The 24,832-nt window shown below is 41.6% G+C and overlaps 1 protein-coding gene across 2 annotated transcripts; it reads left to right on the plus strand.

The window, feature by feature from the left end:
• Nucleotides 1-1,135: 1,135 nt before the first annotated feature.
• Nucleotides 1,136-21,375, plus strand: LOC125637655 (opsin-5-like). Of its 2 annotated transcripts, none has more exons than XM_075129744.1 (6): nucleotides 1,136-2,029; nucleotides 5,815-5,915; nucleotides 6,293-6,392; nucleotides 14,486-14,590; nucleotides 15,213-15,436; nucleotides 20,703-21,375. In XM_075129744.1, the coding sequence occupies exons 1-6, from the start codon at nucleotides 1,936-1,938 to the stop codon at nucleotides 21,156-21,158; spliced, it is 1,080 nt and encodes a 359-aa protein (XP_074985845.1). In that variant the 5' UTR covers nucleotides 1,136-1,935; the 3' UTR covers nucleotides 21,159-21,375. The 2 variants fall into 2 exon arrangements, with proteins under 2 accessions (XP_074985845.1, XP_048708361.1); XM_048852404.2 differs by having other exon boundaries at nucleotides 1,137-2,029; nucleotides 5,710-5,915.
• Nucleotides 21,376-24,832: the final 3,457 nt, after the last annotated feature.

Here is a 24,832-nt window from a genome sequence, read left to right on the forward strand (position 1 = left end):
ACCAATTGTGGGTGTGTATATTCAGAGGACACTGCACTGTTACTGCAAAATGCCTTCCATTGTCAAGCAGCACAAACTCTGCTGTTTGCTTGGGTTCAGTGTCAAATGTATGGGCTTGAATCTGGTTAAGACTTTTTTCAATTTTAATATGTGCCAGGTGGCTTTTCTTACGGATTTCAAAGTTTGTTCAATATTTAAAGCACAATTTAGGCAGATTTAGTTCCATTTCACATGTTCTGGAGTTATGTATTGCTCCATGTGTGATTCACATTGTCATTTTTTTCTGGTTAACTTGGGTTAACCAAGTTAACCAAGCTTTCACAACCAAATTTACCATTCCTTATAATTACCACCCCTTTTTGCAGGCCAAATTGAGTCTGGTTACCCTCTGCTACACCTCTTCAATTTTTGCAAAGTCCTTTCCACAGTGCAGTGACTAGTACTGTATAAAGCATTATAGTTGTGCTTCCACTTGTTACATCCACTGCTCTCATACCTTTTTATCTCTTATGCAACCTTATAAATTCTGATTTCTCTTTGGTTGCTCACTGGGATTAATAGAAATCAACCATATGGGATATCTTATTGTGTCATTTGTTCTCTCCTTAACTTGTTTCTCTCGCTTGTAAAAAAATAATAATAAACGTTTCAAAAAGGGAGAATGTTTAAATCTTTAGACATGGGACATATTGTCAAATACTCAGTAAAATTCATTTACTATCTTCCAAGCATCTAGAGGCTCCTTAAAGCTTTGCTGTATGTACTTCGTCATTTGCTACTTCAGCGGTGCATATATTTTATTATTAAATAAAGCTTTAATATATTTCTAAATAAATGTATAGTTCCCGCACAACACACACAGTTTGATTTTCATGTTTGATACATTCCATGCCTCATATTTTGTGTCAGCATCAAAACAAAGTACAATAGAGTCTCAGAATTACAAACACGTCAGGAATGGAGGTCGTTCATAACTCTGAAATGTTCATGACTGAACAAAATGTTATGGTTCTTTCAAAAGTTTACAACTGAACATTGACTTAATACAGCTTTCAGTCTTTACTATGCAGAAGAAAAATGCAGCTTTTAACCATCTTAACTTAAATGAAACAAGCACTGAAACAGTTTTCTTACCTTGTCAAATCTTTTTTTAAGCTTTTCCTTTATATTTTTTTTAGTAGTTTATGTTTAGCACAGTACTGTACAGTATTTGCTTTTTGTTTGTTTGTTTTCGTGACTGTTGCTGCCTGATTGTGTACTTCCAGTTCCAAAGGACCAGTCAATTCGTAACACTGGTGTTCATAACACTGAGATTCTACTGTATTTCACTGGGGCATCTCTTTGTGAAAATTCCTACAGCATTCACTGGTCCTTTCTACCATCACTGGAATATTACATGTTCCTGTTAAGTGGCCTTTCTCCAAAAGAGATCAGTAGTAGAAAAGGAATGCAAGAGATCATGCAGGAAAACCTTTAGCAGGACTGTCTCCTCTGTCATTCTAGGGGCCATTGAGGTTAAGAGAAAGCACAAGCCCCTTGGCAAAGTCAGTCAGTTTTCATCCAGTGACCTTGTCCTTTACAGTCTCAAAGCCCTTTATGTAAAAGACAGATTTGGGCCATGTGTGGATCAGACCCTGAGACTTTAAACCAAGTATCCCAGCACTTTTGATGCTGCTAATTATGCTGATGCTGAGTGGCAGCTGAGGCTCAGTAGATGGAGGAGCACTGTCTTACCTCCTTGCTCAGCTTCCTTTTTTGCACTTCCCACATAGTTGCTCCTGCTGTCTTACTAAAGAAGTAAGTATCCTAGTCTTGCTAAAGAAGAGTCAAAGAAGTTCTGTGAGACACTTATTTAAAAGAGAGCCAGAGAAATAGTTGCATCTACGACTGTGTTTTCTGAATCAGAACTTTCCAGAAGGTGAGAGAGTGGTGCTGATGGACAGCTCCAGCTTATTGCACAGTAACAAGTCTGGTTTTGCTGTCTCAGAGGATTGGGAAACCATCATTGGGGTTTACTTGCTCACGCTAGGTAAGTGAAAAGCAAATTCAGGCTGTGTTTCAAATTTTATTTTCTGTTCTTTGCTCTGAAGAGAGATGTGCAGTCGGCTCATCATGAGTGTGGAAAATCGGAATACCTGTGCCTTCTCCAGAGTAAAGTTGAATCTTATGTATGTTTAGAAATTGCAGTTACTTAAAAACAAAGGAAATGGACTTTACTTACCATAATGCTTGTATATTTGTTATGCAAAGACCAATTCACAGTTTGACACTGATCGTTTATTTACTTTTTGTTGCTGCTGCTGCAGCTGTTATACTTTGTTGAAGATATTTCAGGTTAATTTATCATTATAAAAATCCAGCTAAAAATAAATGAGAAATTGGTAGCTTTCAGAAAGAGTCTAGATTTAAAACATGAATTGAATAATGTAAAATGGAAACTCGAATTGGGGTAGGGTGGGAAATGAAAAGTGAAGACCAGTTCTCTACATACATGCCCTTCATAGCATAATACTACACCATCCTAAGGAATTCACAACGATACAATCAACATTTCTTTCCTTCCCTTAGAATTAGAAGATGTCAACTCCAGGAATTGTTCCACATTATTTGTAACAATCTGAGTAGATTATCAAAAACATCTGCTCTTTTTTGTCCAAAATACAAACCGCAAACTTACAACGCTGTTAATAGGAAAAAGATCTTTGTTTATTGTTATAGATATGAATCAAATATTTTTGATACTGAAAGCCCTACTACTAAAGCTGAATTAAGTAGTTTTTACATTCTGTTTCAATTATATATAATAAATGATAGCTATGTGCATGAATGGTTTCATAAAATAGCAAACACAAACCTACTTTAATTCATGGAGTGAGTGAAAATCACAGCAAATTTAACAGGATTTTGAGACTATGAATAATACACAGGACAACTCCCTGTCTCCTTCCTTCATATACTGAATGAAGAAATCTATTCATAGTCTTTAGACATACATTTTTTTATCAAATTAGTTTACTTTTATATTCTAACTTCACATGGTCTATAATAGTGAATTGGAATTGTAGGATATTGTCTAACTCGTGAAAAAAATACTTTCACATCTGGAATATGTGTGAAGCCATTTTTTCCATCATGCCTCCCCCGGGCCAAATATGACTGAGTTGGACTCGAAATAACCTTGAGAAGGCCTTTTAGAATCTTAATTAACTTTGACCAGCCCTGTTTTGATTCTGGAGACTCTATGCCTATAATTTATGTTCCCTAGAGCTGCTTCTACCTAGCCTAGCCATGTTTACTTTTTTACTGTAGTCTGTTTTCATGACCAAGGTTTGTGTCGAGGCTATTAATATGGCTTCACTGTTTTCCTTAAACAGAGTCATGCTGGGGATATGATCTCTAAAGAAGTTTATTAATTTTTGAAGTCCAAAACTGGAACAGTTTTGACAGTCACTTGATCGGGTTTGGGAGAATCATACTTTGGCCATTATTCTTTAATACACTTCGCAAGCAACAGCAAACAGACAATTTCCAGTTTATGGAGGCCAGTATCTTCTGCAAAAATACATAATACATGCCTAAAGATTTGGATTTAACTGCCAGCTGATAATGAGGCAAGACTAAAAATATACCCTTCCTAAAACCCCAACAGTTTCAGACACGGCTAGAATATGGTATATAGAATCATAGAATCACAGAATAACAGAGTTGGAAGGGACCTCTGGAGGCCATCTAGTCCAACCCCCTGCCCAGAGCAGGACCAATCCCAACTAAATCATCCCAGCCAGGGCTTTGTCAAGCCTGACCTTAAAAACTTCTAAGGAAGGGGATTCCACCACCTCCCTAGGTAACGCATTCCAGTGTTTCACCACCCTCCTAGTGAAAAAGTTTTTCCTAATATCCAACCTAAACCTCCCCCACTGCAACTTGAGATCATTACTCCTTGTCCTGTCATCTGCTATCACTGAGAATAGTCTAGATCCATCCTCTTTGGATCCACCTTTCAGGTAGTTAAAAGCAGCTATCAAATCCCCCCTCATTCTTCTCTTCCGTAGACTAAACAATCCCAGTTCCCTTAGCCTCTCCTCATAACTCATGTGTTCCAGTCCCCTAATCATTTTTGTTGCCCTTCGCTGGACTCTCTCCAATTTCTCCACATCCTTCTTGTAGTGTGGGGCCCAAAACTGGACACAGTACTCCAGATGAGGCCTCACCAGTGTCGAATAGAGGGGGACAATCATGTCCCTCGATCTGCTGGCAATGCCCCTACTTATACACCCCAAAATGCCTTTGGCCTTCTTGGCAACAAGGGCACACTGTCGAGTCATATCCAGTTTCTCGTCCACTGTCACCCCTAGGTCCTTCCCTGCAGAACTGCTGCCTAGCCATTCTGTCCCTAGTCTGTAGCGGTGCATTGGATTCTTCCGTTCTAAGTGCAGAACTCTGCACTTGTCCTTGTTGAACCTCATCAGATTTCTTTGGCCTAATCCTCCAATTTGTCTAGGTCCCTCTGTATCCTATCCCTACCCTCCAGAAATGGGTCACCAGAAATCATGTGGGCTTACCCATTATTTCTGGACTGCAAAGAGCTGAGAAGTTGACCCCCTTTTCTCATATAAACAACCACCTCTCAAAGTTACAATATATTTTGAGATTCTCATGGAAGTCCATTCCAGATGTTGTGCAATAGCAATTCTGGCTGTGGGTCAGAGTGTAAAAACCTGTTCTGTGTATTCAAAAGCCCAATTCATTTTGGTCAAACTTCTAGAAACCCTTTTCTCTTTGTATTTTGGGAGAGTGACGGTCCATTCTAGATGTTTCAGCCTGATGGAAAGGCTTCTTGTGCTGTTTCTAGATTCCTCATAAACTGATTAAAGTGGCTTTGATTCTTTCATTGAGGTTAGATATGTGGAAAGCCCATTCGGGGTATTTTGCAGTGCTGAGTCTCCAGGTAGTTCCAGGTTATGGAAAGCCCATTAAGTACTGGAAACTCCTCTCTGAGTATTTCATTGTTACAAAAGAGCTGTTTTAATAGCAGTGAATTCTCTGCCCCAAAACGGCAGAAATCAGAAAGACAATGGCAGTTTTCTGATTTTTTTCTGTTCCTTAATTCCTGGGCAATGTCTGATCAACTGCTATTTTGTATGTGAACCTGAAAAACAGGCGCTTTTGTGAAATGTCCAATGTAATATAAACTATTCAGATCTGTTCCAGCTTCATTCAAAAATATTCTTATGAAAATATGTTATGTACAATGGTCACATGTATTACTGGTGAGATGTGTGCACTACTGGAAAATCCTGACAGGACAGCGGTCTTAGGGCGATTATCCCAGTCTCTCCAAATTCAGTCAACTTGTCTTTTGAATGTTCATCACAAATTGTGAATTAATTAGGAGATTATTTGCAATGAAAGTTTAATTTTAATAATGGCAACCACCTGAGGCTCTCTATGCTCTTGTCAGACTTCTGAGATTTCCTCCCATTATTGCTCAATATATTTGTCTAACCTCTTCTGTCACAGCCATCATCCTGTAGTTCAAAATTGATGGGGCTCCAAGACAGTGTCAGTCAATGCCACAACTTATGGAAAGTGGCGAGCCAATGGCATGACCCATTTTGTCCTGCAAAAGAGGAAGTGCAAAATACCAATTAGTATTTTTCTTTCAAATTGTTCTCCAGTTGTCCTACAGCACTGACTTTAATTGCATAGGTTGGCTTTCTTGGCTTGGCAACGGAGGGGTGATCTTCATCATGTACAACCAACGACATTCCCTGGACCCTCAGGACTATCTCACCTTCAATCTTGCTGTCTCAGATGCAGGCATTTCCCTCTTCGGGTATTCAAGGGGCATTCTAGAGCTGTTTAATGTTCTTAAAGATGATGGCTTTCTAATCACTTCAGTATGGACATGCAAGGTAACTGCATTATTTACAATTCCAGATTCTTAATCTTTTTCTGAATACTTAGACCCTAACTTAAGTAACAGGAGAATGTACAGATTCCTGTGACATTGGGTTTGTTTTAGTCTTTATCCTGGATTTTTCCCCTGCAAAAAAAAAAGTAATCGTTTTCAATTGCTGTCCTTAAGTTGTTTCTGTGCATGCAAGATCAAACACAGCCTAGAATTGAAAGTGTGAATAAATATTAAAGAGAACTCTTTCAAAATACTTAGTAGAAACATATTCAATATTAATAAATGTCATGTTTTTTCTGTGTTCTCTACCTTTGAGATATGCCCTTTATACCAAGAGTTTGGATTTTTTTCTTCTTCTCTCCATTCTTTCCTTGTCAGGTGGATGGATTTATAATACTCTTTTTTGGTCTAATCAGTATTAATACCCTGACAGCCATCAGTGTCATCAGATACATTAAAGGATGCCAGCTCCACCAAGGTATGTCTGCTTTCTTTGCCAAACATCAAATCACTACCTCAAAGGTATTTTATTAAATGTGTTGACAATATTATACACTTGAAATCTTTAAAATCAAGCCAAAGAATTAGATTGAAAATATACAAACAATTGTCTTTTTTACTTTACTAAAACTCATGTTTCCAGTATAATTAGAGGTGCACTTGTGAATACAATACTAAGCTTTGTTCTTTTACGAAAATCTAAATATTTGTCCCACTCCCAAAAAACACTTTTTATAGGACCTATGGTAGCAACTGATATATTAAGGTCGCCTAACACTTCCCATTAAAAAAAAATTTGAAACCACTTTTAAGAGCTCTTGTGCCTCTGTTTTGAAACAGGAATCCGAAATTTGCCAGGGAGATAGTTCTGGCGTCAGAGACTTCTTGCTGTGTCTATGAAAACCTGTTCAAATTTGGCCAAGTTATAAGCTGTTTAAAAATCTTCATTTACCTAAGATTAATACAATTTATTGTAGGCTTGCTGCTGAAATCTCTGAACATTCCCTACACTACACTTCCCCCCCCAGTGGTATTGAGCATGCTCCCCAGTGACTCCCTGAATCATTCTGAAGCAGCTCCCCTGAGCTGAATCTCCAGATGGGGGACACACAATATTCCTCCAACCCTTGCAACCCTGAGCTGGGAGTCACCATCCCATGAGTTCTTGACTCACCTCTTCTAATGACCAGTGTTACTAATTCTGTGTCCTTCAGAATCCTTATTTATTGAGCAAGGTCTCCTACTCCAGTGCAAGGTTATAGAAGCTGTCAATAAAAAGAATCCAGGTCTCTAATATATCATATACAAGTCTTATCAAGTTTGCTGCATAGCTTATCAGACAGTGTGCAGTATGCTTGGTGTCTGTAAAATGGGGCTACTCGTTCAGTCCATTGTGTGTTGTTTTGTCCTCCTAGTGGCTTGTCCACATAGGACACCAGCCTACTCATGTTGCCATCTATTGTAGATAGTCTTTTAGCTCAAGTGGTAGAGGTCTGAACGGCAGTGCTGCTAGGTCCAGAGTTCAAATTGTGCTGATCTGTGGTTGCGACGAAGAGATCCTATGACAGAGTATGTCAAGTGCATAACAGAATGTTCTTTTAAAAACTTGGGAAATTATATATATATATTTTTGTATATTGAAAGACTGTCGTTAGAGTTGCAAAGTCAAACATTGTAAAGTTAGAATATTACTACCTTCATAACATAGTTTAAACATAGGGCTTTTGGGTATGTAATTATATTGCACTATACCTGTGCATGATGTTTTACAAATGCAGAATACAATGTGGAGTTTGATTCTAATCCCATTGATGTTAGTGTAAGCTATGAGTTAATAAATGTATTGATTTCAGTCCAGTTTATAGCAGCATGAAATCAGAATCTGAACCCCTAGTCTCTGCTCCTGAGAGTGTACAGGCTAATTTGGAGAGTGTGATGGTTCTCAGGGTACCCAGAATTGAGAGTCACCTTGTTACTCCCTGCCTCTAGCAAAAGGGAGTCTGTCTTGTGGTAGCTGGGTCTCCGCTCTCTGATGCTGCCAGCCCTTCAGCCACTCAAGCATTCTCCTCTGGCCTAATACCATCCCTTTCTTCGCCTTACAGGTTAACAATAGGTGCACCCTCTGACATTCTGTACTTTGGGGGAGCACCCTGTAACCCTCATGTTCCTCATTTATATATGATTGTGATCTTGCATATAAAGCAGACTGTGTGAGGTATCAGGGAAAAGGTTATGATCTGCTGAAAGTGATTTTTCTATCCATATATGTATATTGTTAATGCATATGAAGTTATGAGAATCGTGTTGCATGGTGGTCACTAAAATATGCTGTAAGTTGGGGAGTCCGCCAGATATTAGTTCCCCAGAGGCAACAGCAAGGAAAGTAACCAGTGCCTGGGCGGGGTATCAAACAACTCATCAAGAGCCATTGTCCAGCCAGGGAGCTATAATTCAATGACTCATCTGCATGAGGCCACACCAGGGGAATTGCTCAACCTTGCCTAGAGACTCTCTAATGCCTACCAGGCATTCCTGGACTTGTGTGTTCCCCAAGCACATGAAACTGGGGGTATAAAACCGAACAGAGCAGGCCCATGCTTCACCTTTCTCCTGCCCCCACCCATGCTGCAAGCAACAAGTCACTAGAAGACTTAAGCAGAGGAGACTGGCCCAGGTTTCAAGGGTGAAATCTGCATACTATGAACTGCAATATCAAGTGGGGTGAGAAAAACTGCTTAAGCTAGATCTTGGCCAGTCTAATAGGGTGGAGAGTTTAGACTGCATGCTTATAATTTATTTTATTTTGGTAACTAACTCTGACTTTTTGCCTATCACTTAAAATCTATCTTTTTGTAGTCAATAAATTTGTTTTACTGTTTATCTTTACCAGTGAGTTTGTATGAAGTGTGTAGCAAAACTGCTCAGGTTTACAAAGGCTTGTGTATGTCCACTTTCCATTGACGAAGTGGTGAACCAATTAATAAATTTGCAGTGCTCATCTTGAGCAGTGCAAGATGGTATATTCCTGGGGTACAGTGCTGGGAGCTGGGGGGATCTGGCTGATGCCTTTCCCTGTGTGATTCATGAGTGGGTCTGGGAGCATTTATGCAATATAGCTGGGTATGGGGCTCCACGTGTGGTTGTGCTAAGTGATAACAGCACCTGGGGAGGGTCACTAGCAAGACATTGTCAGAGACAGCCCAGGCCGGAGAGAGTTCAGGGGGGCACAGCAGTGCCACAGTCCCAGACTGCACCCCGGGGATCCCGTCACGCACCCCAATCCCTGAATCCCTTTGAATCATTCCCCTGTGATATCCAGCCTCTGTAGCCCACATACTGGTACGGTAAAAGATAGGAATAATATTGCAGAAACACAAGAAACCTATAGTACCAGGTCTATAAGAGATTAGCGTAAGCACTTAGCATAACAGAAAGGCCCAATAGCCATAGTAGAAGTACACTGTTTAATAGAATTAGCATAAATACATAAGCCAGCAGTGTCCTTAAGTCACAAGATAGTGTAAGATACTGTTTTGCTTGTTTTGCAATATTCAAAAGTGCTGAAACTAAGCATAAAGTTACTGATTGATAACTGCAAGAAGTCAGTCAGTACCAGTTCGGGGTATTTTTGGAGGGAAAAACATCAGCAGATGTTCAACCATAGGTAACCATAGTAACCAACTGACATATGCTAATAAGATTAAATGAATGAATATACTAACCTATAGGATAAGACAGCACAACATTATGAGGGTGAGGAAGTTGTGATATGGTAAAAGAGGGAGGAACCTCTCATGTATATGCATGATGAACATCAAGACCTATAAAACATCCAGTTATGGGTTAGGCCACTGGAATTGACCCTTGACTCAGACTGGGATTTGTCTCAATCTTTCGAGTCCTCCCCAAGGATAGAGTGAGTATGCATATGTGATGGTGCTGGGCATTATTACATTCCTGTATCACTTCACCTTATTTGTTTGGACTGTTTTACTTAAAGACTAGTTATAGTAATTATAAACATTTTACAATTTCATAAGGCCTTCCCTGAGTTTGGGTGTTGTGGCCATTGCCGTACACATAGGGGCTTCCAACTAAAATGTAATTCAAATAATACTGGGCCCGATCTTGGGAAAAGAACCTATCAAACCTCAAAGTGTTAATTGGGGTTTATAAGTAATCGATATAACAATACATAATCAATATATCAGACAACACCCTGAGACTGGCTACTCACAGAAATTCCAGATACCGTCTATCCAGAGCTGCTGTGTACCCCAGTTTTATCTTTAGCCACAACTTCTCTAAACTAAACTGCACTTGTGAGCACTTACAATAAAACAAATGTTTTAAAACAAAGGATTATTTAAGAAAGAATAAAGATTTAACTAGAAATGAGAGAAAGATGGAAACAACTGATGACAACACAAAACAAAATCATAAAACGTGAACTTGGATCTACACTTATCAATAGTTACCTTGTCTATGTAATAAAATAGGTTTTTCTGAAAAAGCTCAGTCTTTTGCAGAGCTGGCTGGGTTAACAAGAAGCAGGGCCCAAACATCAGGAAAGCAACACAAGGTTCATAAAACCTCCAAAAAGTGGATCCAGAGTGCTTCTCCCTTCTCTGTGCTATACTGAAAACAGTCTTTACTTTCTAATTACAGCCAAGGCAAAACTCTGTCTGTTGTAACATTCCTTTTTCACCTCAAGGAGGCTTCATTTGTTTGGTGGTGCCTATGATGGTTTTCCATTGATAGTTTTGGGAGGGAGCAAAGCTGGTCAGTTGAGTCTTGCATTAGCTCGCCACCTAATTAGGGTGGAGTGACAACTCCCTCTTGCTTACATGGGCCATCCCCTAGGCCAGGGGTGGGCAAACTTTTTGGCCCTAGGGCCACATCTGGGAATAGAAATTGTATGGCAGGCCATGAATGCTCACAAAATTGGGGTTGGTGAAGGCTCTGGTTGGGGGTGTGGGCTCTGGGCTGGGGCCAGAAATGAGGAGTTCAGGGTGCGGGAGGGGCCTCCAGCTGGGGAGGAGGGGAGGTGGAGGTGAGGGCACCAGCTGGGGGTGCAACTGGAGATGAAGAGTTTGGGATGTATGAGGGTGCTCCAGGTTGGGACTGAGGGGTTCAGAGGGCAGGAGCAGGATCAGGGCTGGGGCAGGGGTGCAGGCTTCAGCTGGGATTGCAGGCGCTGGGGATGAGGGGTTTGGGCTGCAGGAGGAGGATCAGGGCTGGGATTGAGGGGGTCAGAGGGCAGGAGGAGGATCAGGGGTGCAGGCTCCAGGCAGCGCTTACCTCCAGCAGCTCCTGAAAGCAGTAGCATGTCCCTTCTCTGGCTCCTATGCAGAAGCGCAGCCAAGTGGCTCTGCACACTACCCCATGCGCAGGCACCACTCCTGCAGCTCCCATTGGCTGCAGTTCCTGGCAAATGGGAGCTGTGGGGTTGGCACTTGGGACGGAGGCAGAGTGCAGAGCGGAGTCTCCTGGCTGCCCCTATGCATAAGATCTGGGGCAGGGGGGGCGCATGCTGTTGCTTCCAGGAGCTGAATGGAGCTGCCCCCAGCCCTGCTCCCTTGCTGGAGCTGGGCCATGCCACTGCTTCCGGGAGCTGTGTGGAGTAGCCCCTGACCCTGCTCTCCAGAAGGAGTGCCAGAGTGAGGCAAGCCCCAGACCCCACTCCCCAGCAGGAGCTCAGGGTTGGATTAAAATGGCTGGCAGGCCGGATCCAGCCCGCAGGCCGTAGTTTGCCTACCCCTACCCTAGGCACATCAACTCCTGGTCATAAATTTCTACTCCAAGTCCATAAAGCATACTTTCAACGTAAACCCATTATTCCTTCGATGTTAGCTATACACACATCTTGAAAAGATTTGAGTCTTGACAAATAATGAGCTTTCTGTAGACACCTCATATGACATCCCTTATGGATAAATACCCTGCAAGATATGTGTTTGTCGGGTCTGAGGTGAGACCTGTTCACAAAGAACAGAGGACCCATTGCCAAGGTGCCTCTCTGTCACACAGGGTTACCAAGGAAACCATGGAAAGCACACAAGAGAACAGATGGAGACATAAAACTAGGAGAAAGATGTAAAGCTTTTAGGGAAAGATGTGAGGGAGGAACATTACACGATCATCCATTACCAAAGGAAGTAATGAAGAAGAGGACTCATTCTTTCAAATAGAGTCAAGCAGTTTTCTGATACTTTCCTGCCAGAGTTAGGAGCCTGAGTTCGTCCTCATCACCACCACAAGAAGGTTCCTATTCAATATATGACAAAGACAGTATGTCCTTCATTTTCAAAAGAAAAGGGTCCCCAAGTAGTCAATGATACTGATAACACCTGGAAATGAAGCCAAATCTCTCTTTTGTCAAGCAAGTTCCCAGAAAATTTCTCCTAAATGCTATGCTGGCATGAGTTAAAATTCACTGGTTGCTACCAGCCAACCTCACCACCTAACAAGTATACCAGATTTAAATATATCAAAAGGTACTGTTGCCCAGTGGGCTAATTTGCCTTTGTCATATTCACTGCTACTGTAGCCAGTGGGCAAGCTTGCCTTTATTATATTTACTGTTTTACATTATATTTAGCAGTAATGCAAGAAACTTACAGGCCTGTATCCTGTAAGACATTAACTTCAGCAAGTTAACATAAGGCTTGAGGCCTATGAACTTTGGACAGATAAACGGCCTAACAAAAAACCCCAGATATTTGGGGAGCCAAAAACAGAGTTTAAGGGGAAGTTCTGACTATAGGTACATGAGATACATCTTAGGTTAGCCTGCTTACTTCCCTATATATCTTTTTTTATAACTTCCTTATTTTCTTATGGGTTTGATTATTTGTTTTATTATAATAGATTTACAGGTTTACATTAGAGTATATTTTAACACAAGGAACCTGCAGGCCACATGCTGTATGTTGAGCTAAGGCAAAGTTAGCATACATATGTTTGGGATCTTTCACCTAGATACATGGTAATGAGCTAAAGCATAAGGTCCATGTGTGGCTGCAACCTTTAACATAGAAGATGTGTTAAAGCAGGTTGGCACAGGGGCTTTCCTAAGTGCATACCCTTTTAAACTTAACAGGTACATCACATCTTGGAACTTGGAAAGAACTGAAATAACCAATTAGGACAAAAATAACAAACGTGATACCTAATCACAAAAGGGCCATGGTAACAAACTGACGTATATGATAATAAGTTGAGATCATTAATATACTAACCTATAGGAAAAAGACACTCCAACATTAGTAAGGTAAGGGCATACAAATAAGGAAAAGGGAGAAAATCCCCTCTTGAATATGCATCAAACATAGCAGTGCTAGTGTAACATATAAAAGCAGCATCCCAGCCTAGGGGGCGGTAGGAGAGAGAGATGTAGTCCTTGGGAGGTGCCAGAATGACGGGTATGGGTGATGGTGATGTGGAAGATGATGGCTACATTTCAGGTTGTGCTACAAGAGATGGTGTGAGTATATGGGTGTGCAGGTGTATATTCTGTAGTATATCTATCTACCTTACTGACTTGGGGTGTTTGTGCTAAATGTATTAATAAACTACATTTGTAAATATAAAAGAGTTCCTATAGTGTGAGTGTTACAACTGTGCACATCAGGGTTCCCAACTATCTCGGGGGAAGAACCTGGCAACCCTTTCAAAGTGATAACTGGGGATTCTTAAGTAATCAATATAATTAATACGTATTCTACAGATCAGGCAACAGTATTTAGAAGTAAATCTTTGCAAGTTCAGTCAGAAAATTCCTTTTTACTTATTTATTTGTAAAGCAAAGGAAACAAATATTTGTAAATATTTACTGTAAATTTACCCCCACATTAAGCCCTCTTTATACTGTCAAAGCAATGTAGAGGGGCTTCAGTGTAAATGGGAATATGGACCTAAATTTCCTCTAAACTGAGAGGCCGTGTGGCCGTGCAGCAGGATATAAGAGCCACATAAGTGCACAGTGGGGAGAGGTGTCTCTCCCCCAGCCCTTGCCGGAACTGCCATGGTTGGGGAGAGGCGCCTCTTCCCCGGCCCCGCCGGAACTGTCGCGGCCTCTCTCCCTGCTGCAGCCTTGGGGCAGCCTGCACCCCAAACCCCTCATCCCCAGCCCCACCCCAGAGCCCACACTCCCACCCCTCTGCATCCCAAACCTCTTCCCTCCCATCTTGAGCCTCCTCCCACACTCCAAACCCCTCGGCCCCACTCCTGCCACACATCACCTCCATATTGGTGCACATAACAAAATTCATTCTGTACACAGATGTAAAAAATTAGAGGGAACATTGATCAGAACTATTGTATTTACAAAAAAGGCGGTAACAGTATTTCATTAATGGAACTGCTCTTTTTCATATAATCTATTAAGTGAAGAAATATTTCCGTCAGCTCTTAACATTTGTTAGATTGCACAATTCAATATACCTATTTTCTTACAACATTAATTTTTTTAAACATTTTCTCTTCTAAAATTCAGGTGTAGCTGCAAACAATCTTTCTTGTTAATCTATTTTGGAGATCAAATTTGTTATCTTTATCTTTTACTTACAGCTCACAAAATTGATAGAAAAAATATTACATTAACCATGATTGTGATATGGGCAACTGCTCTTTTCTGGGCCAGTGCACCACTTCTAGGGTGGGGTAGCTATACAGGTGAGTGTTCATTTCTACAGAATTACCTATATGGAGAAAAATCTTATCCAGCATCTGTGTCCATTAAAAACAGTAGTAATCATTGTGCAATTCTGCAGAATATTACTGGACAGTGTAAGACTGAGTAACCTAGATAATACTGAAACCAATAGTTACTTTATTTCCTGCATGCTACATTCCTTTGATAGTTGAGTAATGCGATTGATGAATGGCAAAACAAGGAATTAATATACATTTCTGTACATAATATTCTATACATAAAGACAGAAGTGTCTGAATCTCATTTGCAAGAAGTCCCCTCTAGAACACTCTGGTAGTTTAAACTTAATTTATGCTCACTTTAAGGCCTTGTTACACTGTTAGAGTGGAGTAAATACAGCCTTCACGTAAATGAGAATTTTGTTTTACAAACAATTTGTCAATTGTAGAAAATAACATTTTCTGTACATCTTAAATGGGGAATCAATTTTGTTTTAAATAGGTGATATAGAAGTGATGAGAAATGCAGATTTTTCTTGTATAAACCTCTCTAAAGACTTTGTAAAGTGCACATCAGTTAATACAATCCATAACTGTTTCGGATAAAGGATTTGTTCATACTTAATCTGTTCAATTTTTCCAGACCACAAATATGGAACATGTGAAATAGACTGGATCAAGGCAACATTTTCTGTTGTCTATAAGTCCTATGTGATTGGAGTCTTTATATTTGGCTTCTTTATTCCTGTCTCCATCATGGTTTTCTGTTACGTGTCCATAATAAAGACTGTTAAATCAAGTCACAAGACCACAAGAGGTAAAAAAATTAGCCAAAGGCAGCGGCTCATGAAACGAAATATTACACAGGTAACGGACAATTCTTTGCCTACAATATAGCAGGTTATATACATATATGTAATTTAACTCTTAGAACAATGCTAGATTTGAGAGAAAATAAAATGAAAATCCCTTTAGTTATCCCTGGAACAGGCACACCACCGATATTGCAAAATTTCCCCCATGTTTCCTTACCAACGTACCCTAAGCATTTTAGAGATGAGAGGACAGTTTGGTCTCATTGCTCATTCCATCTTCAGCCATCCTCCTGAGCCTGCCAATAAGGATATTAATAAGCACCAGTTGTGATGTGGAGTCCTGTCTGTGACCTGAATTGAAACCCACCACCTCATTTCATCTAGACTATTGAACACCCCTGGTCCCCACTGAGTCAGGTCAGTTTTGAACTGGTGACCTAGAGGAAAGGTGGTTTATTACTAAACCCGCTAACCCATCTGATCCCTTACATTTGTAATGTTTGTAAATGACACAAATGAAATAAGGTCTTCCTTACCTTATATATTAAAAAATAAATACACTTGGACTGAGTTTGAGATGGAAATAGAAGAAAGATTTGTTGAAAATCTCTGGGTAAGGATAAAAGGGGTAAAAAACGAGGGTGATGTCATGGTAGGGGTCTACTACAGTCCACCTCACCAGGAAGAAGAGGTGGATGATGCTTTTTTAAAACAACGAACAAAATCATCCCAAGCACAGGACTTGGCGGTGATGGGGGACTTCAACTATCCAGATTTCTGTTGGGGAAGTAATACAGCAAGGCACAAATTATCCAACACGTACTTGGATTGTATTGGAGACAATATTTTATTTCAGAAGGTGGAACTACTAGGGCAGAGGCTGTTTTAGATTTGATTTTAACAAATAGGGAGGAACTAGTTGAGAATTTAAAAGTGCAAGGCAACTTAGGTGAAACTGATCATGGAATGGTAGAGTTCATGATTCGAAGGAATGGCAGGAGAGAAAACAGCACAATAAAGATAATGGATTTCAATAAGGCAGACTTAAGCAAACTCAATGAGTTGGTAGGTAAGATCCCATCAGAAACAAGTCAGAGGGGGGAAAAGTTCAAGAGCGCTGGCAGTTTTTCAAAGACATTATTAGGGGCACAAGAGCAGACTATGCCACTGCATAGGAAAGATAGGAAGTATGGCAAGAGACCACTTTGGCTTAATCAGGAAATCTTCAATTATCTGAAACTCAAAAAGTGTCCTACAAAAAGTGGAAACTAGGTCAAATTACAAAGGATGAATATAAACAAATAACAGAGGTATGTAGGGTCAAAATTAGAAAGGCCAAAGCACAAAACGAGATTAAACTATCTAGAGATATAAAGGGTAGCAAGAAAACATTCTACAAATACACAAGAAGATGACCAAGGACAGGTAGGCCCATTACTAAATGAAGGGGGGGAAACAATAACAGAAAATAGGGAAATGGCAGACGTGCTAAATGACGTTTTTATATCAGTTTTTCACCAAAAATGTTAGTGGTAATTGGACGTTTACCATAGGGAATGCCAGTGAAAATGAGGTAAGATCAGAAGCTAAAATAGGGAAAGAACAAGTTAAAAATTACTTAGACCAGATAGATGTCTTAAAGTCACTATGGCCTGATTAAATACATCCTAGAATACTCAAGGAGCTGATTGAGGAGATATCTGAGCCATTAGCAATTATCTTCGAAAAGTCATGGAAGACGGGAGACATTCCAGAAGACTGGAAAAGGGCAAATATAGTGCCAATCTATAAAGAGGGAAATAAGGACAACCCGGGGAATTATAGGCCAGTCATCTTAACTTCAGTACCTGGAAAGATAATGGAGCAAATAATTAAGCAATCAATTTGCAAACACCTAGAAGATAATAATATAAGTAACAGCATGGATTTGTCAAGAACAAATCATTCAGACTAACCTAATAGCTTTCTTTGACAGTGTAATATGCCTTGTGGATAGGGAGGAAGCAGTAGATGTGGTATATTTTGACTTTACTAAGACTTTTGATACTCTCTCGCATGGCCGCCTCATAAATAAGCTATGGAAATACAACCTAGATGAAGCTACTATAAGATGGCTGCATAACGATTGGGAAACCATTCCCAAGAGTAGTTATCAGTAGTTCCCAGTCAAGCTGGAAGGGCATATCCAGTGGGATACGTCAGAGATCGGTCCTGGGTCCAGTTCTGTTCAATAACTTCATCAATGATTTACGTAATAGCATAGAGAGGACACTTATAAAGTTTGCAGACGATACTAAGCTGGGAAGGGTTGCAAGTGCTTTGGAGGATAGGATTAAAATTCAAAATGATCTGGAGAAACTGGAGAAATGGTCTGAAGTAAATAGGATGAAATTACATAAGGACAAATGCAAAGTACTCCACTTAGGAAGGAATAATCATTGCACACATACAAAATGAAAAATGACTGTCTAGGAAGGAGTACTGCAGAAAGGGTTCTAGGGGTCATAATAGATCACAAGCAAAAAAGGCAAACATCATTCTGGGCCATATTAGCAGGAGTGTTGTAAGCAAGGCATGAGATGTAATTCTTTCACTCTACTTCGCACTGATTAGGTCTGAACTGGAGTATTGTGTCTAGTTCTGGGTGCCCATTTCAGGAAAGATGTGGACAAATTAGAGAAAGTCTGGAGAAGAGCAACAAAAATTATTAAAGATTTAGGAAACAAGACCTATGAGGAAAGATACAAAAAACTGGGTTTGTTTAGTCTGGAAAAGAGAAGACTGAGAGGAGACATAACAGTTTTCAAGTACATAAAAGGTGGTTACAAGTAGGAGGGAGAAAAATTGTTCTTCTTAACTTCTGAGGATAGAACAAGAAGCGATGGGCTTAAATTGCAGCAAGGGGATTTAGGTTGGACATTAGGAAAAACTTCCTAACTGTATTCAGCCTAAATTTTCCTTCACTAAAGTGTGATACCATTATTCCTATTGTTTGGACCCTTCAACAACCCTATCCATAGTAAACCCCTTGAACCATGAGCTATCATGGTCTTAATGTTCTTCAAATACTTTTAAATGATTATATTCCTCTCCCTCCTCTATCCTGAATCATAATTTTAACCAAACTACAGTAAGCACATTAAGGGTATCGGAGCTAAGATAGCTTTGATCCAGCTTGCTCAAATGACAGGAGCAGTGAAGCCATGGGAGCATGGATAACAACATGGAATAGATGACTGAGTACCTCCCCAAAGTCCTGGGTGGGGCTATACAGCCCGTGCTTCTGCAGTTTCACTGCTGCTATTTGAGCTAGCTAGATCAAAGCTAGCTTGGGTATAGCTACGTATGCTGCACTCCCATCTCGGACGTCTGCATAGCCATACCCTGAAATGCACGGAACAATCCTTTAACTGCATGAGGATAAACTGGATGGTTTAATGTGTCTCTAATCTCTGATTCCCCATATGAAGGACAGCCATTATCTCTTCTTTTGATCTATACCATAATTAAGGCTGCGAGTTTGTCAAGGAAGTCACAGCCGGTGTGGCTGGTGCCGGAGCTCCCTGAGCAGTTTGGGCAGCCCCCTGGGCCAGTCGTACCTGCCACTGCTGGGGCAGTCTCAGATCATTGCCCCTCTCCCCCAGCAGCAGGAGGAGTTTGGGTGGGGGGGCTGGAGGTTGGGGTGTGGGAGGGGCAGCTCTTACCTTGAGGGGGCTCCCCGGAAGCGGCAACATGTCCTTTCCTCAGCTCCTAGCTCCACACGCTGCCTCTGCCCACAGGTACTGCCCCCCACAGCTCCCATTGGCCGTTGTTCCTGGCCAATGGGAGTTGCAGGGCTAGCAGTGCGCGGCACGGAGCGAGGAGCTTAGGGAGGGACATGTCACTGCTTCCAAGAAGCCGGGTAGGGAGCCTACCAACCCCCGCCCCCACCCCCGTAGCACCAGCATGGGTCCCGGATGGCTCGCACCTGCAGTGCCCCCAGGACCACCCCTTTGAACACTTGCAGTGCCCCCCAGACCACCCCTGCAATGCCTGTAACCCCCGTGCACCTAGGGCACCCCCCCAGCACTTGGGGCACCCCCCAGGCCATCCCCCAAGCATGCACAGTCGTCCCCCCAACCCAGTCCCCATGAGCACTGCCAATTTAGTCAGGGATATAGTACAAGTTGTGGACAGGTCACATGAATTTTTGTTTACTGCCTGTGACCTGTCCATGACTTTTACTAAAAATATCCATGAGTAAAATGTAGCCTTAACTATGATCTATTCTTTTCTTAAGATACTACACAGAGTGTTTCCAATAGGAAATAGGAACCAGCCAGATAGTCCAGCGTGTAGTTGCAGCTATAGAAGCAGACAAAGCAGGGATAGTTGCACTGGTTGGAGGGATTAAAATGGGGTTCCTCCCTTCTCCCAGCACCACCTTGGACCCAGAACTGCTCAAGGGAGATCTCGCACATGCTCTGTGGGCACCAGGATCCAGCTGGTGCCTCCCTGACTCCAGGTGACCTTGAGGAAAAAGTGCAGTGGAACCAGCCAAAGACTCCAATGGATAGGAGCAGAAGCAGCCAAAGCAGGGACTTCTGGTCATTCAGAGTCATTTCTGGTTTAAATTAGACTTTTCAATGTTTTTTGTACTTGATTAAAGATTTGCTCTCCTCTTATAACCACCATATTGCATGTTAATGTATCTCCTGAAACATTCCTTAAATGACAGCAAAATTTGCTGGCCGTACAACATTACTGGCAACAACAAAAGGTCTCCACTGTAAAATTTTGTTTTACTATTTCCAGTCCTGTAGGATAAATCATTTTGATTATGAAATATAGTACATTTAAACAAAATAGCTTGTACATTTGAGTATTCACATTGGCCTACCAAAATCAATGTACTTTATAAGAGTGTCAATGGTGTTCTATCTAACTGATGCATACAGTGCAAATTATTCTGATGGAAGCTTTTCCTTATTCACTGGAGTTAAAACTTAAATTGTCCCCCTTTTCTAAACCCATTTTCCAGCCATCAGAATATGAATGAATGACCAAAATTATAGTCCCAGTGTGTTTGAAGGAGACCCAGACTCTCTTCCATAGCTTCTTAATTGATTCTATTTAGCTGCGAGAAAGTGAGGAAGACTTTTCCTTTAATTTTGGTAGATAATGGCTAGAGCTTTGTGAAAATGACTTTTGGGTGAGTAGCTCTTTTAGCAGTTACAAAATGCAGATGCTCTTCCAAAAGCTGAAGTAGTTCTAGAATCGTGACATTAGAAATGTGGTGTTTACAGTTTTGATGATCTCATGTTATTTTTCCTTCTCAGGTGTCATTTGTAATTTGTTTTGCCTTTTTCCTGGCATGGTCTCCTTATGCAGTAATCTCTATGTGGTCAGCATGTGGGTTTCAAGTGCCAGCAATCACCAATGTCCTAGCCAGCCTTTTTGCCAAATCTGCCAGTTTTTACAACCCACTCATCTACATGGGAATGAGCTCTAAATTCCGTAAGGACGTCAGAAACCTTTTCCAGTGTCTCAACCGAGACAAGGATTCAGCCCTACAAATGCCAGTACAGATGTTCAATCAAAGAAATGAGGCAGCTATCCTCCTAAAACCACAGAGAGAGTTTGTGTCCAAAGTTCCTGAGGCTGAAACACCAGGCTTAGACATGGATTCAGTGCCCAGAGACAATCCAAACCCTGCATTTTGTTCTCCTGTTTCTAATCAACTTACCACTTTTGAAGTAAAAACAATTCAAAGGAAACAAAGTGGATCTGGCTGATTTTGATCTGGAGAAGGTGAAATAAGGACTATTTTTTTTCTCTGAAGATTAGATTGCCACAGCAAACAACCATTGTCTCTTGTCCTCATCAGTCTGCTAATATTTCACAGATGTTTACAAATGTTCTCATGTACAATTTCCCAATGACTATAAAAAGCATAGCAAAACTTAGAATTGGTTCACGGAGATTAGTTTTTGCCTATTTTCTCTTTTTAAAATTAAATTAGCACATTACTAAAATGAAGGTATTTGTTTATTTCTGACAAATTGTGCATATCAATGTATGCGTCCTGTACATGGACCCAACTCTATTTCTATTTTACTCTATTTCCCTATATGGCTTAATTACATACTGGTCCAAAATCCAGGCTCTTATTGTATACAGTCTAAGGCTTTGTATACGCTTACCAGGGGTTCAACGCGCAGCGATCAATGTATCAATGGTCGATTTAGCAGGTCTAGTGAAGACCCGCTAAATTTACCGCAGATCACTCTCCCGTCGACTCCTGTACTCCACCTGAACGAGAGGCAAAAAGGGAGTCTATGGGAGAGCATTTCCAGTCGACATTGCGTAGTGTGGACCCTGCGATAAGTAGATCTAAGTACGTCAACTGCAGCTACATTATTCACATAGCTGAAGTTGCATGACTTTTATTGATCTCCCCCTGTAGTGTAGACAAGGCCTAAGACGAGTGCTAAAGAAGCCCAGCTATGCTAGTGACCAGTGGCAGTTCCAGTGTCTCCCAAACTGCCACAGCTCTATGCACGCTTTGTACCACTCCACAAGAGGGAGATTTTCAGTGAAATAAAGCATATTTTACTAGCCTCACTGGTCAGGGACATTCCATCTTAGGTAGTTTGTTACCTGGTGCACAACAAGAATTTTCCTAAGGAGGAGGCCCAGAGCTGTCCCTCCACGGCCCTGCATGCAACCCCACATATGCCTCCCTCCATCACCTCTGCACACAGATCTGTGCTCTCCGCCCTTCACCCAGCCCTGTGGTCTCCCCATCCTGCACCCAGCCCTGAGCTCTCTTACCCAAAGAGGCAGACAGGCTGAAGAGCACCATCACTACCAAGGGCCAAGTAGTTTTGCAAGCCCCAGACCCTCACCTCTTCCTGCATTTCCACTTGCCCAGGAAGTACCAAAAGCCTGGATCCTATCCTCCCACCCTCCTGGGGACTACAGTTCCCTGGTGCCCCTGCTCTGCTTCTCCCTAGAAATGGCGGTGTCTGGTGCCCATAGTGACAGAAGGACTGCAAAGGTATGGGGCCAAGCAGGAACACAGGGTTGTAATGCCACTTAGCGTCGTGATGGAGGGGCAGCTGGGCCAAATTTCCAGCTCCAGTCAGGGGCCAAGAGAGGAGGTTGGGCCCTCTGCCCCCCATCCTTGATGCACCCCTACTTGCTATTTTAAATATGTCAAAGCTAATCTCAGTTTCCATTTTTGGACAAGTAAGCTTTGAGCCCTATCATTGCAAAGATAAAGTAATTTATATTGAAAGTGTAAACCAACTGCTTGGGTTGAAACTTTGTCATTAAGTTTTCCTAAAAACCTCTACCTGTTGCAGGCATCCCTGCCTCAGCCTTTGGGGTCCATGATCCATACAAGGGCCATGATCACTCTGATTATTTATTATTATTATTATTTTATTTGGAGGAGAACATGAGAGCAGTTTCACAGACTAATTAATTGAGCTACCTTCTCTGCTACTGTACAGCCAATTTGCGCCCTTCTGGTGGGGGAGCAGCACATTAGTATGAGAAGCAAATTGGCTTGGAATGCATCACTTATTTTATTATTTAGTGAGAGAGATGGGCGAGGGTTGTGGGGGGACAATAGGCTACAGGGGGAGCCAAAGGGAAGAGAGAGAAGCAGTAGTAGTGGAGGTGGGGAGGAAACAAGTGCAGACAGAGTGTACCGGGGGGAACTGCAAGAGAATGGACAACGGCAAACAGGTTGTAGAAAGAAAAGGAGATGCTTTTTTTTTCCCCAGGGAGAAGAGACAATATTAGACACAGGCAGAAATGAAGGGGTGAGAATTGGGATAGAGATTATTAGAATTTTCAGATGAAGGAAATAAAAATAATGGCTGAGGAAATGCATTCCCATATTTGTTAGTTTGAATTTCTGTTGTAGTGAGGTTTTTCCCTAGCATTTTGCATACAGATAATCTAGTTGTGTAGCCACAGTAGAGTTTGCCATTGTTGGCACAAACAGCAGGTAAATGACTGATGTGTCACTAAAATTACAATATCCTTCATGGGAGAACCTTTCTCCTATGGAATGAGAAAAAGACCCTATTCTCCTGGAATTAAGCACAGGCTATTTAACAAGCCTTTTAAAAAAGAAGAAAAAAAAAAACACATACCCTCATCCTAGAACAATGCATCTACTATACACTTGTTTTTCAGCAAATGTTTTGAGATGACATTGAACAGCTTAGTAGCTGGGTGTTCTGCTCTAAAGATCATGCTGTGAATTGTTTCAGAACAGAGCTATTTTGGCTACACTGGTTAAATTATCATTTTTTAAATATACTTCAGATCTTAAAATATGTAGCTGAAGACTTTTTTGTTTAAGGAAAACCAAGGTAACCTCCGAAAGCAAAACATGCTTCATTTCTACAGACTGAACAAAGAATGCTAGCCTCATCTGTTTTCATACATTGGTCTGCAGCCTTAGCGAACTAATGTATTTCACTTAAATTCAAAACCAACATTGCTAGGACACAGAAGAAAAGCTTTTGCTTTACGAAAATATTTTTGCAACAATCAGGTGTCTGAATGGGTTTCCTGTTGGACTTGCTTTCATGAGATGAATGATGATGTTGTGAACTGTAGGTGACCTCTTGATAGAATTCATTTTAAACAGGCTTGTACTAACACAGTGGCATGGTCCATAATGCGGAAATCTGCTTTATCTGTGTATGTTAAATGAAGCCATTGGATTAACTGAATTCTTCTTCAAGTGATTGCTCATGTGTATTCCACAATAGGAGTGCATGCTCACCACGTGCACCGGTGCTGGACGTTTTCCCCCTAGCAGTACCCGTAGGGGGGAAGTGCCCCACGCGACCCCTGGAGTGGCGCCTGCCTGGCGCGGTATAAGGGGAGCTCTGTGCTCCCACCACCCTCAGTTCCTTCTTGCTGCCAGTGAAGGTGCATCGAAACTACTCTGTTCCAGCTTTGCTGTCGCTCGTCCCCAGAACCGTTGGTTCGTTCAGTGTTAGTACCTGTAGTTAGTTAGCTGTTTAGTTAGTCAGTGAGCCCAGGCCAGGGCATGCCCCGCATCCCGGGATTTAAGTTGTGTGGCTCTTGTAGGCGTTCTATGCCAAGAAGTGACCTGCCCGCAGACTGTTTGCACTGTTCAGGAGAGACCCATATCAGCGAAAGGTGCAAGATTTGCAAGTCGTTTAAGCCTCCGACCAAAAGAGAAAGGGACATTAGGCTCCAGGCCATCCTGATGGAGTTGGCACTGACCCTGACTCCAGCACACCGCTCCGAACTGGTACCCAGCACTGCGGTGTCAGTACGCGGCCACCTTCTGGTGCTATCGACCAATCGGCACCATTCCCTGTCCACGGGGCACGCCAAGAGGGCCACAAAGACTCCCGCTTTGCAGCAGCAGTGAGGGAAGTCTGGGACAGAGGCTAGGCCCATGTTGGGCAGT

This window comes from Caretta caretta, chromosome 6, assembly GCF_965140235.1.
Source record: "Caretta caretta isolate rCarCar2 chromosome 6, rCarCar1.hap1, whole genome shotgun sequence".
Taxonomy (NCBI): Eukaryota; Metazoa; Chordata; order Testudines; family Cheloniidae; genus Caretta; species Caretta caretta.